This window comes from Rissa tridactyla, chromosome 19 (genome assembly GCF_028500815.1).
Source record: "Rissa tridactyla isolate bRisTri1 chromosome 19, bRisTri1.patW.cur.20221130, whole genome shotgun sequence".
Lineage (NCBI taxonomy): Eukaryota > Metazoa > Chordata > Aves > Charadriiformes > Laridae > Rissa > Rissa tridactyla.
In genome coordinates, this window is record NC_071484.1 from 1,100,911 (window position 1) to 1,112,824 (window position 11,914).

Consider the following 11,914-nt stretch of genomic DNA (forward strand, 5'->3'; position numbering starts at 1 on the left):
ATTCTCAGCATTTCCCCATGAAGAGCCCTTGGGGGCTCTGCGTGTCCCAGTGGTGGGGAGAGGCTGTTCCCAGTGAGCTCACAGTGGAGTCCCCTCCTCCCCAGCGAGAATCCCCTGCTCTTCTGAACACCGGTGCTGGCTTATATTGGACGTCAGGGGTTTCTTCCACAGTGAAGTTTCAGAACTTTGCCTGGGGGCCTGAGCAATTTGGGGACACTGCTATTTCCTTTGGGAACAGAAGTCTCTTCCATTTCTCTCACTTCTCCCCATTATTTCCTCAGCTACCTGGGAAAAACAACTCTCCCCCAGATTCCCCCAAACACAAGATGAAAACTGCTGTGCAGCAGCCCAGGGCTTCTGGCTCTGTCCTATTCTGGTGGGATAACCCAGAGTGTGAGAGAAGAACCTGGCTCCAGAACTGCTGTGTAGATGCCACAAACCCAGAGACGATAAGGACGATTTACCCTAGGAAAATGGCATAAGTTCACTGGAAAGCAGGATGAGGGATGAGTGGTGACACCCACTCCCAGGGAGACCATGGGGCACCCATTGGGGTGCTGCACTGTGAGGGCTATGGATAGGGCAGCCCCGCACCCACAGCTGAAAGGGCATGTGAAGGGGTGGGGGTACTGCAGGTGGGGACTCCTACTCCCACCCCCTTGCCATGTGAACTCCAGAGTGATCCCATGCACCACTCATGGCAGAGGGACAAACTGTTCATTGTCGTTAAGTTAACCTGACCTGAGTAGATCCAGACCAGTGCTGTGCTGAGCTGTATATATCACTTGGCAAACTTGGCAATGCTGCCACAAGCACGTCCTTGTCTTGATCTAGGAGTGAAGCACTGTGCTTTCATATAAACGCCCTTTTGCTGAACAGTAGAAATTGGGAGTGGTTTATTTCTAAGGAAATGCCATGAAAACTCCAGAGATGACAATGCCTAAGATGAATCTCAGCATGGGCAGGATTTGCACTATGTGTTAAGACCCGACTCGAGCTCTACTTCATGCCCCAGAGCTGGGGCTCCCAGCACCTGAAGGGACATAACATCACCTGTGCTATGCCCCTTTACCTTCTTATCTCCAATTGGTGGTAGTTTAGTCAAGACTCTGTGGAGGCAGAGTCCCATTCTTAATGGGATCAACATGCATGCATTAAAAAAACAAACAAACAAAAAAAAACAAAACAAAAAAAAGAACTCCAAATTTCTAGTAGGAATTTCCCCTGTTCCAGACCATGGCCATTGCCTTTCTCTGTTTCACTGTGCTCAAGAAGGAGTTTGGCTCCATCTGGCTCTTCATGCTCCAATCAAGTGTTAGAAAAAGCTCTCAACTTTAGTTTCTCTTTTGAAGGCTGAAGAAGACCAGTCCTCTCAGACCCTCCTCATGTCTTGTGTTACAGAAACACGGAATTGGTAAGTTTGGAAGGGATGTCTGGAGGTCAGTGGGTCCACACACCACCTCAGGAAGCGTGACCTAGACCTGGGTGCAAAGGACCATGTCCAGATGGATTTTGTATTCCTACAAGGACGGAGACACCACAACCTCTCTGGCCACCCTGTGCCAGGGCTCCCTCACAGTGAAAAAGGGTTTCCTAGGGTTCAGACGAAGCCTCCGTTGTTTCAGTTTGTGCCAAATGCCTGTCACTGGGCACCAGGGAGAAGAGCGTGGCTCCAGTTTCTTCACAGCTCCCTTTCAGCTATTTGTATGCCTTGATGAGATCTCCCCTGAGCCTTCTCTTCTTGGGGCTGAACGGGCCCAGTTCTCTCAGCCTACCAGAGATGCTCCGGTCTCTTCATCATTAAAGTGTCCCTTTGTTTGACTGACTCCATTACGGCTGTGACATGCACTTCCCTAGTTCTAACACACACCCCCTCACCCTCTGGAGTCACAAGCACACCCACATTTGTGCGTGTCTCAAATACCAACACAGGCCCTCAGCCCATCCAATAGCCCTGCCTGCAGCCTGGGCCCTCTTACCCAGCACTGGGGTCTCTGGCTAGACTAGGCTGTTTTTCTCCAACAGACAGATACATGCAATCACCCGCTCCTCTCACAACCACCCTCACAATTGCAGATCCCTCAGATATTGCCACCATATGAGGCTCTCTAATAGCCATGCACTAGCCTTGATCTCACTTACCCATCTCTGTCTCAGACTTCAGATACAGCTTTTTCTCCCACTCTCTGGATGGGCCAGCTTGAAATATGCTGGTAGAGTCCACATAATCACCCATGCATGTCAGGTTCAATTCACCCAGGAGAAAACACACCGAAGTCCCTGCAGTCGTTGGTCCTTTGATCTCTCACACACACATATGCAGTGTGGTGCCTCCAGTTGCTGACAGCAAGAGATATGAGCCCTGGGACACGTTCTTCCTACTCCAGTTGCTGGCACCCAGACCTTGCTTACACCCCAGTCCCTCCAGCCCCGGCACAGAGATCGACAGGGTCTGTGACCAGAGGCCGCTTCTCCAGTTGCTGACACTGAGACCTTGCAGCACACCCTGGTCCATCCAGTTACTGGCACCCAGGCCTACAGTCCCCATGGCCATTGGTTGTTTGCCCAGTTACTGGCACCCAGATCTCTCTTGCACATCAGTCGCTCCATTTACTGGCCCTCAGACCTTGTAGCATTCGCACATGGGAAAGGGAGTGAAGGTAGACAGAAGGAAGATTAAGAAAGGATTTATGAAGAAGGTAGAGGGGACTGTGGTGATCGGGCACAGGGCTCATCCCAACAAGCGCACTGACCAGCCACTGCCTACTTGCAAGTACCTCCCTTTTTCCTTCCTCCTCTCTATTGGCTCCCCTTGCTCATCCCCAATCCCCTCTTTCCCCCTCACCTGTGACCCTTCCCCTAAGCATTGAAAACTGGTTGAAAGATAGAGCTCAGAGGGTCGTGATTAGAGGCACAGAGTTTAGTTGGAGGTCAGTAACAAGTGGTGTTCCCCAGGGGTCAGTACTGGGCCCAGTCCTAGTGAATATATTCATCAATGACCTGGATGAAGGGATAGAGTGCACCCTCAGCAAGTTTGCTGATGATACAAAACTGGGAGGAGTGGCTGACACAGCAGAAGCCTGTGCTGACATACAGTGAGACCTGGAAAGGCATGAGAGCTGGGTGGAGAGAAACCTTATGAAATTCAATAAGGGCAAGCGTAGGGTGCTGCACGTGGGGAGGAATAACCCCATGCACCAGTACAGGTTGGGGGCTGACCTGCTGGAGAGCGGCTCAGTGGAAAAAGACCTGGGAATCCTGGTGGACAACCTGGCCTCAGACATGAGCCAGCAATGCGCCCCAGTGGACAAAAAGGCTGATGGCATCCTGGGGTGCATCAAGAAAAGCGTGACCAGCAGATCGAGTGGAGGTCATCCTTCCTCTCTACTCTGCCCTGGTGAGGCTGCATCTGGAGTACTGTGTCCATTTCTGGGCTCCCCGGTTCAAGAAGGACAGGGAACTGCTGGAGAGGGTACAGCAAAGGGCTACCAAGATGATTAGGGGACTGGAACACCTCTCTCATAAAGAAAGGCTGAGGGACTTAGTATGGCAAGAGCCTTGTGCACAGAGGGACAAACTAGAGCCCAGAAATGCACATCCTGGAAATGCAGCCACCAGCAGTTTTCTGTTGGGCAGAGAACCCAGAGGGACCCAGAGGCATCGCCCCAGCCAAGTACTAGTGAGTGCTCAGGGCTGGAGGGGAGACATGAAAAGCAGGCGGACAGCTCAAGTGGTTGAACAGGGAATCTTGTCCAATGCCTGGTTGATGGGTCTTGCTCACATGTCTAGGCTTTCCCTGATCCCCAGACGTAGGGCCAGGAAGTCATTTTCCCACTTTGGGCTTCTGTACCTGGGAAGTAAAGCCACAGGAGCAGTCACGTCTCCCACCAAGAGCCCCCTTCTCACACAGTGGTCATTGAGGGACGCTCAGGAAAAGTTATAGCTGAAGAAGCCTCTGGGATGCTTCTCCTGAACACTCACTGCTGTGTCCCACTCAGTCTCAGTGGCTCAGGGGTGTCCCTGAGCCTGCTGTGGCAATGCACCCTCGTGGCAAGGCAGGCCAACAGCATCCTGGGCTGCAGCAGGAAGAGAATCACCAGCAGGACAAGGTACCTGACCCTTCCTCTCCACTCAGTGCTGGTGAGGCCACTTGTGGAGTGCTGGGTCCAGTTCTGGGCTCCCCAGTACAAGAAAGATACTGGAGTGAGCACAGCAAAATAGTGGATGGACTGGAGCATGTTTCCTCTGAGGATGGGCTGAGAGGGCTGGCAGTGTTCAGCCTGGGGAAGAGAAGGCTTGTGGGAGATCTTGGCAATGTGTGTAAATAGCTGATGGGAGGGAATGAAGAAGAGACTCTTCTCAGTAATGCCCACTGACGGGAGAAGAGTGAGTGCCCACCAGCAGAAAAACCAAAATGAACGTAGTCCTGGGAAACCTGCTCTGGCTGGCCCGGCTTTAACAGGGACTGCATGATCTCAAAAGATGCTTTTCAACCTAACCAATTCTCAGATCCTCTCCCTGCTGCACAGACTGTGCAGACAGAGACCCAGCCTCACCACAGCACCCGGGTGTGGTTCCTGGGCAAGATGAGCTTAGAGCTCCATGCAAGCAGTGGTGGGGAGGGAATCACTCCCCAGGGTACACCCTCCCCTTCTTGTGCAGTGCTGCACACTGAGGGCACAGATGTGGGCTCAGTGCGCAGAGGTAGAGAGCGTTGTCCTGGAGCTCGGCGTCCCGCACATGCAGAAGCACCTGGGAGTCCTCTGCAGACAGCATGGAGGAGAACCTCCCTGAATCCACATGAGCTTTGTACTTGCTCACCCACAACAGCATCTGAGGGGACTGCTTTGGGAGCTGCTGGTACCTGTAGATGAAGGCACCGGAATAGTTGGTGGAGAAATTGCAGTGCAGTGTTGTGTCGTATCCTGCCTGGATGGTCCTTTCTGGAGGGAATTGGAGCACAGAGTCCTTCTGTGCATGACCTGTAAAGGAATTCCAACATTCCTTGCATTGACCCAGCCTTCCCCTAAAATTTCAACCATCCCTACACAGGCTGGCAGCATTTGGTCAAATACACCTGGGAGAGAAGTTTCCATTTCCAGTGTAGGACTCTACCCAAGCAGCTCTCTCTTTCTCTAAACACCCGTGCAAAAATAACCCATAGAAAGGTTCTTGCGAGCACTGAAAGGCATGTGCAGAGTCTTCGTCCTCCTTCCATACCCATTACAGCTGACATCTCCCAGATGATTTTCCATTCCCACCTGTACTCCCTGCTCTCCCTGTGGAATGAATCCCAGTTTCCTGCAGAGTCAAACTCAAATTTCTTCTCCCACCACTGGCACAACAACCTCTTGCCCTGCTCCTCCCCAGCCTGAACCTTGTGTCTCACCAAAATATGCCAGTCCCACCAGAGCTGCCAGGAAAATCAGGACCATGTCACACTCTCCCATGCACCCCGTGTCAAAGCATGTCACAGGAAGCAGGAGTTGAAGCTTGAGAGTTCACCACTTCTCCTCCCTCTGCCAGCCCAAAGCACCCACCAACCCTCAGCACAGGGGGTGGAGCAAAACTCTTTCTCTGCTGCTGCAGACAGGAGTTTGGGACTGTCTGGCTTGGGACTCCACATCTCTGCCACGAGGAGGCTCTGCAGAGAGACTAATTGAAGTTGTTAAAGTGCTCAGCCCAAGGAACGAAACCAAACTGTGACCCTAATTTTGCAAGGGCCAAGGGGAGGTTGTTCAGCACGGGAAGGCTCGTCTTTGGGAAGTCAGGCCACAGCCAGGCTTCTCACAGTGTTCCATGTCAGAAGGTGCTTGAGCATCCCCTCAGGCAGACATAGCTTGGTGTAGAAGCGCTGCCTCTCAGCTCCAGGTCACACTGCCAAAGGGACCTGAGGACCTGAAAACTCCTGTGGAAGCCTGAAGGAAGAGAGCAAGCAGTCTGTTGTCAGGCACTAGGAGGCTGCAGGCTGTTTTCCTGCTTTTTGCTCCTCCTGGAGATCACAACCAGCACAACCAGCCCCCAGCATGGGAGCAGTGAACTTCTCCTGGCATCCACTGCCCAGCCAGGGAAAAGGGCCTGCACTCACCTGTCATGGGGTTTGAGAGAGGAACTTTTGCACCCGTGATGTGGTCCTTGTGCCTCGGTAGTGTCTGAAAGGAGGCAGAACGAGGAATGGCCAATAGCACCTAGATCCAGGCGTCTGACTCCCTGTCCCTACAGGGTTTTCTCTCCTTTCTCCCAAGGCCATGGATGAGACCTTTCAAGAGAAATGTCTCTAGGAAGAGCACCTGCTGTAAACATCCCACCCACAGTAAGACACACCACCTCTGTTGGCTGGAGGACATCCAGCACAGCCCTCTGCTTCACAGACATCAAATCCTTCTTCATTCAAGTATCACAATCAGCCACTTTCTCTAGGGACGGCACCCTCCAGAAGTGTGAGAAGAGAGGATCATCACATAAACTCAGGGATGTTTCTGCCTACAAGGGGATCAAACGCCTTATGGGATAGAGTGAAAAAGTATTTGGGGATTGTGTGTGACATGGGATGTTTAGGAGAAGCAGCAGAGATGGGGAAATAGAGGGATCAAGGCCATTTGGACAGGAGCAAGCGTGGGAAGACAGATGGAGAAAGCGATGAGAGGGGCTAAAGTGTGTGAGCGTGTGTCTAATGTGTGTGCTGGCCTGGCCATACCTGTTGCTCTGCCTTGTTTGTCACCTGCCAGGAGTTCCCTGGAAATAAAGTCATCAAGTTGAAAGAAAATAAGGAGCAGGGCTGATCCTTCACTCTGTCCCTTGGAAGCCTCTGCCCATGTGGTTTGACCACCTCTGTCAGCTATTTGAGTCACACAGGGTTCCCCGGGGACTGGCTGGAGCCCACAGTCTCTTGCCAGAGGCCTCCTGCCAGCTCTCACTCCCCTCAGACCTCCAGCCCCTGAGGGCAACTCAGCAAAAACCCTTTCTGACTCACTCCTCCAGGAGGAACCTGGCATGCCTTGAGGCTGCGCTCAGTGTGTCCAGGCCAAGCATTTTACCCTGTCTCCTGGGCCTCAACTCCAGAGGTGCTGAATCCTGTCAAACAAGCTCATGGTCTCACCACTGAGGCCCTGTGGGGAGCATTTGAAGGTGCCTCTGACCTCGACATGCCCTTCTCCTGCTGCTGGGGAGCTTCAACTCCTGAACACATGCAACGACTTTGTAACGCCAGCAGGAACATTTTGAAAGCTCTTGGAAAATGTGGGACTGGAGGACTCAGTTTTCCATTGTATATCTGAGCTTTCACAGAGTAATGAAATGAGAAACCCTTCCTGGTTGTCCTTTTCTAAGGACCATTTGGCATTGGCAACTGCGCCCTGGAGTCCCTGTGGTTGCAGAGCAGAGGAAAGCAGCTGCTCAGGGTTCCCTCGGCATCCTCGTGGGGAAAGTCAAAAGGCCGAGAAGAGGCCCTGTATGTTCCATGTCAGCACTGGGCAGTCCGTGCGGCAGGAGCAAAGGCTGTGCAGCTGCCCGTGGGCAGGAGGATCTCTGCCGCCCACCGCCCTGTGCGGAGCAGAAAGGCGCTGCTCCTGTCCGGGCGCCAGCGGGGCCGGCAGCTGCCATCGCTCCTTGCCGGGCCCCGCCGGACACGGCCAGCGCTCCGGGCACCATTCCTGCCCCGGCGGCGGCGGCAGTGTGGCGGGGGATTTCTGTGTGCGTCCCGCTGGGAGTGCGGGGTTGCCGCTGCCGGGGCCGGTCGGGAGGGAGAAGCGGCCCGGGGCGCGGGGCCGGGCGGGGGGCCGTTTGTGGCGAGGCGGCCCCGGCGGGCGGAGCGGCAGCGCCCCCTGGCGGGCCCGTCCGGGGCTGTCCCCCCGGCCACGACACACACGCCCGGCCCCGCCCGCGCCGGTTCCTGCCCGGCCGCAGCCCCGGCTCCTCTCCCCGTGTCTCCCAGGGCGCAGTAATACACCGCCGCGTCCCCGCACCGGGGCCGGGCGAGCCACAGGGCGCTGGAGCGGCGGTCTGCCGACACCCACAGCCGCCCCGGCGGGTCCCGCAGCTCTTTGGAGTCTTTGAGAGTGCTCAGGAGCAATGCAGGTCCTCGTCCCGGGAGCTGACGGTACCAGTAGATGTAGTCGTAAGACTTTATGTTGGGGTGTGAGCAAGTGATGTTGATGCCGATGCCCTCGGTGGTCTCTGCAGACAGCTCCTGCAGCACCTGGGCTCTGCCCACAGCCACTGCTGAGAAAGTATAAGAAAAGGCCAAAGATCACTCAGGTTTGATGGCTCTTTTGCCAGAAAAATCGTCAGAAAGAGTGGCATGTGGATAGAGATGGACTGGAACAAATGGGGACCAAGTGGGCATCGAGAGTGATCCTCGTGTGGGTTTGTGGAGCAAGGGGACAAGTCTGCAAGGGACTTTGTAATGGATGCATACAGAGCTAGAATGAAAGCCAGGTGGAGGGATGGATGCATGGATGCATGGGTGGATGGATGCATGGGTGGAGAGAAGAAGAGGAGACAGTAGAGTTAGATGTGCTACAATGAAGAATGAAGGGCTGAATTGAGAAGAAGAATAAATGCAGAAAGCACAGAGGGATCAGAGGATATATGGAATAATGGCACGGTGCAGAAAAGACAATTTGTGGTTATGGATATGAAGGAAGCAGAGGGAAAGATGAGAGAGGGGTCTTGAGGAGTAGGAAGAGGCTTTGGAGATGGTAAATGCATGGAGAGATGAGTCAGAATATGAGTGCATGGGTGGATAAAGAGCAGACAGGGAGAGGGCTTGTTACAGTGAAGGAGAGAGAGCTATATTGAGGGCAATAAGAACTGCAGAATGCACAGGGGAAGGAGAGCGTGCGTGAAAAATCAGGTGTACATGCAAGGAGTCTCGTACCAACAGAGGTGGGGAAAAAAGAGGGAGAACAGGAGAGAGGACTCGGAGGGTTGGGAAGGGGCACAAAAGGTCATAGAATCATAGAAACATAGGGTTGGAAGGGACCTCTGGACATCATCTAGTCAAACCCCCCTGCCAGAGCAGGGTCACCTAGAGCAGGTTACACAGGAACGTGTCCAGAGAGGTTTTGAATGTCTCCAGAGTTGGAGACTCCACCACCTCTCTGGGCAGCCTGTTCCAGTGCTCTGCCACCCTGAAAGTAAAGAATTTCCTCCTCATGTTTAGGTGGAACTTCCTATGCTCAAGTTTGTGCCCATTACCTCTTGTCCTGTCCCCGGGCACAACTGAAAAGAGCCTGGCCCCATCATCCTGACACCCACCCTTTAAGTATTTAAAAGTGTTGATAAGATCCCCCCTCAGTCACTTTTTTTCCAGACTGAAGAGACCCAAATCACTCAGTCTTTCTTCATAAGAGAGGTGTTCCAGTCCCCTAGAGAGCTTGGTAGCTCTCTGCTGCACCCTCTCCAGCATTTCCCTGTCCTTCTTGAACCGGGGAGCCCAGAACTGGACACAGTACTCCAAATGCGGCCTCACCAGGGCAGAGTAGAGGGGGAGGATGACCTCCCTTGACCTGCTGGCCACACTCTTCTTGATGCACCCCAGGATGCCATTGGCCTTTTTGTCCACAAGGGCACGTTGCTGGCTCATGGTCAAGATGTCAGAAAGGCAGGAGGGGGAAAGAGAGGCTGAAGAAGGAGAGGGGAGAGTTGGTGCTGGGCTTCCCGAGGAACCCGCCGGGCACAACCTTGGCCCCATCCACCGCCGCCAGCCCCGCGCACCCAGAAGCAGCACAGCCAGCCCCGCCAGCCCTGTGCCTCGGCACCACCGCATCTCGCCGGTCCGCCGTCCGCGCCTCGCTGCTCCCCGCCTGTCCCGACTCTCTGCACCAGCCGCGCCGCCTCCTCTCCTGCTCTCCGCTCCTGCCGTCCGCCGTCTGCTCCGCCCCGGCGCTCAGCTCTGCGCCGGCGCCGCTCGGAGGATCGCCCGGCTTCAGAGCACTCAGAGGCTCTGCACGGGCACCAGTTTGCCCAACTGGGAAATGGACTCTCCCCGTCCTCCAGCAAGAAGAAACCTGCACAGCGCCAGCGGCAGCCTGGCACAGCAGCGGGGCCTTGGCCCAGCACATGGACCAGCTTCCCAGAGCTCTCTACGAGCCCAGGGCATGGAACCAGCAGCCACTCGTTTCCTGCAGCTGGGAGTGAGGAGGCTGAGAGCCTCCCTTCAGCTACTGCTTTGCAGCCGCAGCACAATGCCTAGGAGTTGTGTTGGGGCAGAGGGAGTGTGAGGACAAATGTGCCCATGGGCAGGCAGGGGTCACGGAGGGCAGGGGTGGTGGGGAATCCCAGTGTCATAACACAGGTCAGAAGGGAGCTCCCAAGGTCATCTAGACCAACACCTGCATTGAACAGTTCCCATTATACCAGGCCACTCCAGGATGGAGATTGCAGAACCCACCCCCCCACCAACACCACCCCATTCCTGTTCTCAATTCTTTTAGCCTGCTTCTGAACTTGAGCTCCCCTCATTCCAGCAGATCTTCATTGCCTCTACTCCTGTGGCAGAGCACTTCCAGAGTCTAGGCAACCTTCTCGGTTTCCTTGAAACAGGTACTTCATGGACCTGCTGGGAACAATTTGGCTTACAGAGATCAGTATCCTGCCTCTTCCCTGTACTTGGGTGTTATCCCCAAACCTGCAGGAAGTGCTGACCTTCCTACTACTGTACATGAAAACACTAGGAAGTGTTGGTGCTACTGCTGATCCCTGAGGGACCCCACCAGGTCATGTCTGCCAGCTGGGCTTTGCACCACTGCTCACAACTCTTTCTGACTGACATTCCACTCTTACCTTACCATCCTCTTATTAAGCCCAATTACCTCCAGTTAGGTCATAAAAAGGACAGGAGAGGCTGTCAGAGGTCCTGCTATACTCTAGATACTCGTCTCCACTGCCTTTTCTTGTCCACAGTGCTCATCACCTCCTGAGAATGCAATGAGCTTTGCCCTCAACTACACTAGAGTCTCAGCTCAGAAGCAGCTCCACAGAGAGGGAAGTCATCCCTGGCTGAGCTGTCCCAGCAGAGCTCCCTGGCAATGAGCTCACCAAAATACATGAAAGGGAAGGGGGAAGCCTTGGCTGCACTGTCTCCTGGTTGGGCCTGAGTCCAGGAAGACAAACATTCGGGAGGGGAGATGGGCTCAGGAACTCCATACACCCTTGACACCCCGTGTCGGAAAGAGGGTCCCTTTTGGAAACCCTGTAGGACAGCACTAGGATTTGGTGGATGTGGCCTCAAATCTAATGTCTGTACCCTCCTGCGGCAGTTGCTGGGCACTCAGACTGAGATTCCAGTGTGGGACATGAAGGTCCTTGTAGGCTGTAAGACCAAAGCAGTTGTCAGCTCTTTGGCTTTCCTTGTGCAAGCCACAGGGTCTGTCCTTCCACTCACCAGTGACCTCAGGCTTCATGTTCCTTTCATTCAGGACCTGTTTGATCCAAGGTCTTAACCCCTGCCTGACATGGCATCAGGTCAATGGGCTGTACAAGTCCATTTGGCATTGACATGGACGTGAGATAAGACTGCATCCCACCCCAGACACCACCAACACCGCATTGGAAACTTGCACCCAAGGATGGCCAGCACATGGTGGACAAGATTCCTCATCCTTTCTCCTTGCCCAGAAAACAATCCCCATCCTTTTGAACTCCCTAATACTGGGGAAAGGAGCTGTGTCCTGGCCTGGAGAGGCAGGGAGTGGGGACTGCCAACCATGCTGAGGCACTCCCAATATTGTTAATATGAATTAAACTAAGGAGTCAAACAGGAGTGAAACTGTTCTTGTGGCCTGAAATTGGCAGCAGCTTTGGAGGGGCAGGAGAAGGAGGTGTCAGGAGGCAGGGGCTGCATTTCAGTGCCTCTTCCCTGGACACATCTCCAGCAGGCTGGTGCCATCACCACTCAGCTGCACTCAGGTGC

General features: G+C 54.2%; 2 gene segments (V, D, J or C); both read right to left on the reverse strand.

Annotated features, from left to right (window-relative positions):
* Positions 1 to 4,626: 4,626 nt before the first annotated feature.
* Positions 4,627 to 5,435, reverse strand: LOC128919470 (T cell receptor alpha variable 12-1-like). The segment is given in 2 exon segments: positions 4,627 to 4,982; positions 5,390 to 5,435. Coding segments are annotated over 2 exon segments (402 nt in total).
* A 367-nt stretch (positions 5,436 to 5,802) lies between these two features.
* Positions 5,803 to 9,806, reverse strand: LOC128919471 (T cell receptor alpha variable 4-like). The segment is given in 4 exon segments: positions 5,803 to 5,918; positions 6,089 to 6,152; positions 7,937 to 8,217; positions 9,718 to 9,806. Coding segments are annotated over 4 exon segments (513 nt in total).
* Between the last annotated feature and the right edge of the window lie 2,108 nt (positions 9,807 to 11,914).